The sequence below is a fragment of the Lampris incognitus genome, chromosome 11 (assembly GCF_029633865.1).
Source record: "Lampris incognitus isolate fLamInc1 chromosome 11, fLamInc1.hap2, whole genome shotgun sequence".
Taxonomy (NCBI): domain Eukaryota; kingdom Metazoa; phylum Chordata; class Actinopteri; order Lampriformes; family Lampridae; genus Lampris; species Lampris incognitus.
This window is the reverse complement of record NC_079221.1, coordinates 15,903,030-15,909,760: the sequence shown is the minus strand read 5'-3', so window position 1 is coordinate 15,909,760 and position 6,731 is coordinate 15,903,030. Positions and strand designations below refer to the sequence as shown.

The window sequence follows — 6,731 nt, the reverse complement described above, 5'->3', positions numbered from 1 at the left end:
CAGATTCTCAATAGGATCGAGATCTGGGCTCTGAGACGGCCACTCCAGGACCTTGATTTTGGTGTCCTTCAAAAAGTTTTGAACCAACTTGGATGTATGCTTCGGGTCATTGTCCTGCTGGGAGACACAGCAGTGAGCTAAACTAGACTGGCAGAGGATTTCTTTACATTATCCTTCAAAATGTCAACATAATCTTCTTTCTTCATGATGCCATGCACCCGAACAAGGTTCCCTGTGCCTGAAGCAGCAAAACAGCCCCACAGCATTATGCTCCCACCACCATGTTTATCTGTGGCAACTGTGTTTTTAGGGTTGAAGGCCTCTCCCTTCCTTCGCCAAACAAAAGCAACATCCATGTGTCCAAACAGCTCAAGTTTAGCCTCATGAGACCAAAGGACAGCCTTCCAAAACTCATGCCCATGTTTCATATGTTCACAGGCAAACTTCAGTCTGGCTCTGATGTGCCGCTGTGTGAGCAATGGAGTTTTTCTTGGACCATGACCTCGAAGCCCACCACGATGAAGAACCCTCACAAATGTCTTCCTTGAAACATCAAGTCCAGAAGAGGCCAGTTAAGCAACAATCATCTTGGCAGAGATTCGGGGATTGTTGTTGACATCTCTGACTATTTTCCTCTCCAAGGTTTTTGAAATCTTGCTCTTTCGACCACATCCAGGTTTGTTTCTAACAGAATTTGTCTCCTTGTGCTTTGCAATAATGCAACACACAACTGTTCTAGACACCGTGAGACACTTGGAAATGGCAGTATAGCCTCCCCCTTAAGATGAGCATCCACTATCTTCTTTCTGAGTTCCAGACTGATTTCTTTACTTTTTGGCATGATGAAAATACTTCTTACCAAGAATATAAGAGTAGCCCCTCTCACTCAAGTGTTCAAGTGCCACTAGCCCTGTTCGTTGGATTCCCTTAAGTAAAATTCGATGCTAATTGATTTCTCAGGTGTGGTTTGAAAGCTGATTGATTGCTCAGGTGTGTTCTGAATGCAAAAAATCACATGGGGGATAGCTAATAATTTTGACAACCCAATTTTCACTACATTTGGTATAAAGCAAACCTGAAGATTTATTTTACATTCCAAAATGTACCAAATAGGGGCCTTAACATTGATGAATGTATTACTATGTAAAGTTTTACAAATGATGCAAACATTGGGCAGAATTTTAGGGAAATGTTCCATAGTTCCTTGGGGGCTAATAATTTTAACCTAATATACACACACACACACACACACACACACACACACACACACATATATATATATATATATATATATATATATATATATATATATATATATATATATATATATATATATATATATATACATAAACTCTAAGCCATATTACACGAGTGTATGTTCTTAGTCTGTTAATGACAGTGTTTGTGTATAGTTGCATATATCGTGATAAAGTGTTCTTGATGTGTGTGTTTGTCTTGTGACTATGGCTGAGTCATTGTACTGCTGTAACATGGGTGTTTATGGGATGCATCGTTGTTGGGTGCTGTGCTAAACTGTGTCTCCGTCTTTTGCCATGTGTGAAGTTATTGATAGATACATACATATTGTGCATACCGCCTTGCTGTAATTGTTTCTTGTAGTATGCTGTCTGGAGAATGACACTTTCCAAGCCCCTTGAGGGTTTTTAGGCAATTTTCCTTCACATTGTCTTGCCAATTACACATTGTCATCTTTTTCTAACTTTTCATATGTGTAAAATAAAGAAACGAACCCCACTGACATAAAGGACAAAGTCAGATCCTTCCACTCCAGGACCGACCTGGGGCCCGATGGGGCCACAAGACTTCTCTGACTCACTGCACACCTTACATTGCACAATCAGACCTGAGGAGAATAATATGTCCCTTTTACCCAAAAACAAACCCACCTGTTTGGAAAGGCTTATACAGTAGTCCATCATAGCCCTGTATACTTTAACATTTCAGTACAAACAGTCCAACTGATATGATTATTGCTTTTATTCTTCTTTATTGTTATTCCTTTTTTTGCAGTAGTAATGGATGGGAGATATAGCAGATTTAGGCTCCACACCTATTCTCATTTCATTGTTTTGTCATTGACAAAATACTACAATCTAAAGGGTTCAGTCAGTAAAAATCTTACATATACTGAATGATGAATTTCAGATAACAAGTCACTTATTAAATTTGGAAATCCTCCAGATCATCTGTGTAATGTACTTAAAGAGATATTTCTGTTTAGTCGTATTGTAATACTACTACTACTTTTGGCTGCTCCCGTTAGGGGGCGCCACAGCGGATCATCCGTTTCCATTGCTTCCTGTCTTCTGTATCTTCCTCTGTCACACCAGCCACCTGCATTCCCTCCCTCACCACATCCATAAACCTCCTCTTTGGCCTTCCTCTTTTCCTCTTTCCTGGCAGCTCCATATTCAGCATCCTTCTCCCAATATACTCAGCATCTCTCCTCCACACATGTCCAAGCCATCTCAATCTTGCCTCTCTTGCTTTGTCTCCAAACCGTCCAACTTGAGCGGTCCCTCTAATATAATCATTCCTAATCATCTCCTTCTTCGTTACTCCCAGTGAAAATCTTAGTATCGTCAACTCTGCCACCTCCAGCTCCACCTCCTGTCTTTTCATCAGTGCCACTGTATCCAAACCATGTAACATAGCTGGTCTCACAACCATCTTGTAAACCTTCCCTTTAACTCTTGCTGGTACCCTTCTGTCGCAAATCACTCCTGACACTCTTCTCCACCCACTCCACCCTGCCTGCACTCTCTTCTTCACCTCTCTACTGCACTCCCCGTTACTTTGGACAGTTGACCCCACGTATTTAAACTCCAGACTCTCCTCAACCTGCACCCTACTCTCGCTACAGATCACAATGTCATCCACGAACATCATCGTCCATGGTGACTCCTGCCTGTTCTTGCCCGTCAACCTGTCCATCACCATTGCAAACAAGAAAGGGCTCAGAGCCGATCCTTGATGTAATTACACCTCCACCTCGAACCCATCTGTCATTCCAACCACACAACTCACCATTGTCACACTTCCCTCATACATATCCTGCACCACTCCTACATACTTCTCTGCAACCCCCGACTTCCTCATACAATACCACACCTCCTGTCTCGGCACCCTGTCATATGCTTTCTCTAAATCTATAAAGACACAATGCAACTCTTTCTGGCCTTCTCTATACTTCTCAATTAACATTCTCAAAGCAAACATCACATCTGTGGTGCTCTTTCATGGCATGAAACCATACTGCTGCTCGCTAATCATCACCTCTCCTCTTAACCTAGCTTCTATTACTCTTTCCCAAATCTTCATGCTGTGGCTGATCAACTTTATACCTCTGTAGTTGCTACAGTTCTGCACATCGTCCTATTGTATAGTACTTTTGTAATAATGCATCTTTTTTCACATTTTGTCAAGCTGTAATTGCGCTCTTTAGGAAAACACACTACATAGTATTAATAACCACTCAGCTAGCCTCTCACCTAGCAGCAGGCTCCAGCAGTAGGATTTGTACCTGCCCCAGGTCCACAGGGACCATAATGAGCTTAGCATCCTGATGAAAAAATCCCACCTTTCTTTTATGCTTCCATCTCTCTGTGCTCTCCTACAACTCTAAACCCTCCCTTCCCCCCTCTTTTACTTCCCTGTTTCCACCCATTACCTCTTAAATTGAAGAGGGAAATCAACAACCCAATCCAGAGAGGCTGATCTACTGTTAAGACTCACATGGAACCGGGATCCTTAACCAGACCAGATGCTGGAGGTGAGTGTCAGAATGTTTTCCCATTATTTCCTTTACCCAGACCGCTTATCCTGCTCTCAGGGTCACAGGGATGCTGGAGTCTATTTCAGCAGTCATTGGGCGGCAGGTGGGGAGACACCCTGGACAAACTGCTAGTCCATCACAGGGTGTGATTGGTGTGTGTGCCTGTGCCGACACACAGACACACACACATACACCTAGGGACAATTCAGTATGGCTGATTTACCTGACCTACATGTCTTTGGACTGACAGAGGAAACAGGAGCACCCGGAGGAAAAGGACACAGACACAGAAGAACATGAAAACTCCATACAGAGGGCGACCTGGGACAATCCCCGAGGTTGGACTACCCCAGGGCTCGAACCCAAAGCCTTTTTGCTGTGAGGCGACTGCGCAAACCACTGTGCCACCGTACACTTTGCTTATATATATGTATATATGTATATGAGAGAGAGAGACAGAGAGAGAGAGAGAGAGAGAGAGAGAGAGAGAGAGAGAGAGAGAGAGAGACAGAGACGGAGACGGTGATGATGATGATGATGATGATGATGATGATGCAGCTTGGAAAACGAAACAAAACTAAAAAAAGCTCTACCCACTCCTCACCTGTAGGTGAAGCTGTTGTACAATGACGGGGCCACAGCGGGTGACCTCTGCACATGGCTGCACATGCGTATTGTCCGGAATGAGACAGTAACAGAGAATCTTTATTCAATAAAACTGAGGTTAACTGAACCTTAAGTCATAATGGTTCTACCCAGATAATTTACAAGTTCAGGAAATAATAGTGATGGCCAAAATATCAAAGGTTTTTGTCCTCGTTGCTTTATGGCAAACCTGCTTTGGCAAAAAAAAAAAAAACATTCATCTTGGGAGAAAAGGCACTTTGTATATACATGAGAGTCTTAAAATTGATTTTTGGAGGATTATTTGCATATGTAGGGGGGCTTGTATTTGAACATGAATGAAAAACCCTGAAAGAAGTTTTTTTATTTATTTCAGTTTGATCATGAACTGGATTTCAGTTTGAGTGTGTGAATGGTATAATCTGAATATCATGAAATCGAAGCATGACAGTGTAGAGATAACTTCTCAAGGTGTTATGAACGTGTTATAGAGTGTTCTTAATGCAAGATAACGTCCTTCTTAATCTAACTTGGCATTAGTCAAAGAAGGTGATGGTAACTACTGTAATAACTGACTGCAGCACACACAAGACGGTGTTTCCTCACAGGACATTATATACACATCTGCTGCTAACAGCAGTTTAATCAGGAAGGTCATTTGCATAGAGAGGACACTTCTTATTTGAAGGACACGCTTCAGTGCTCATGAAATCTTTATAACTCTGCAAGTCCAAAGCAAAATCACCAACACTTGCTCATTGTGACAGCAAAGGTAAAAACCATGTGTTTGACCACCATTTTCATGCTGACATGTGCTGCCTTTATTCAAGGTAAGACCGGCAGAGATGATTCACTGTCTTCCTTGTTTTCCTCATCTGAACTTTTTCTCTCCTGAAAGAACTTTCTCTGATCTCAACACTTTGTGTTTCCCAACCTACACTTTATTTCTACCAAGTCCCTGTTTGTGTTTTACACTGTTTTTTTTAATAAAAAAAACCGTAAGAAAAGGAATTATATGTGTTTATTTGATTTAATGAGTAACAAAGCAGTCCTTTCACAGAGATTTCCAAATGTACATGTGAGAGAATGAAGGCCTTCACTTTCAGTCTGTTTGTGTGTTTTTGTTTTCAGGATCAAGCAGTCAGGTCACTGTGACTCAGACTCCTTCAATGAAAACTGTCAATTTAGGAGAATCAGTGAGTCTGGGATGCAAACTGAGTCAACCTGCAGCTTTCAGCCCTCCCTGTGTCTCCTGGTACAAACAGAAACCTGGGGAATCTCCTAAACTCCTCATTTACAGGACAAGCAGTCTTGAGTCAGGAACTCCATCGAGGTTTAGTGGCAGTGGGTCTGGGACTGACTTCACCATGACCATCAGGGGAGTCCAGGCTGAGGATACAGCAGTTTACTACTGTCAGAGTTACCACAGTATCAATAGTCAGTATGTGTTCACACGGTGATAGAGAGCCGTACAAAAACCTCCCTCTGTTTCACAGTGACTGATCTGCCAGCTGGAACATATGGTAAGCTCTAGAACAACAACAACATCAATAACAATAATAAAATAAAAATAAAGTAATGTTTTGTTTTTGGTCTTGTTCTAATATTTAATATTAATTGTATTGTCTTTTTTGTATTTTATTGTTATCGTATTGCTTTCATATTTTTGCACATATGTATTAAATATTCTTTTAAATTTGGCAGTTTTGTCAGTGTTTTCTTTTGTTGTCCTCAAATACGTATACATCCTATGATCACGCAAAACGCACCATTTCAATAAAATGGAAAGTAAATCCCACATTACATGAAAGTGTGAGATTTACTTTGAAACATTACTGAATCCCCCAAACCTCTGAAACTGGAGTTTAATCTCCTCAGAAAATGGACAAAAGAAATTGGTCCATCCATTGATAAAAGTCAGTGCTTCACAGAATATGTTTAGAAAACAGCTGATTTCAGAGTTTTCAATCACGTTGCCTTGTTGTTTGAGAGTAATGTAAAATAATTGTGATTTTAACCAAATATAACCTGATGCACCAACATGTTTAATGATGTATTTAACTACATGTTACAATAATTATATCAATTGATCATTAATGGTGTGATTATCCTCTCTTTTTTTTAAAAATAACATAAAAATGCCAAAACAAAATGTCCAATTGTCATCCTTGCATTCTTTTTTTTAAGTTTAAATCAAAAAGTTTAAATTAAAGCAGTGGACAATTGCAGTGCCCAGGGACCAACTCCAGTTCTGCTTTCCATTGCATTGCTCAAGGGCAGAGACAGGAAGGCGTATTAACCCTGACATCCA

General features: G+C 40.8%; 1 gene segment (V, D, J or C); it reads left to right on the top strand.

Moving 5' to 3' along the window:
- Window positions 1-5,186: 5,186 nt before the first annotated feature.
- LOC130120666 (immunoglobulin kappa variable 4-1-like) lies at window positions 5,187-5,859 on the top strand (the record flags this gene model as incomplete). The annotated part of the segment is given in 2 exon segments: window positions 5,187-5,250; window positions 5,552-5,859. Coding segments are annotated over 2 exon segments (357 nt in total), but the record flags the coding sequence as incomplete, so codon positions are not given.
- Window positions 5,860-6,731: the final 872 nt, after the last annotated feature.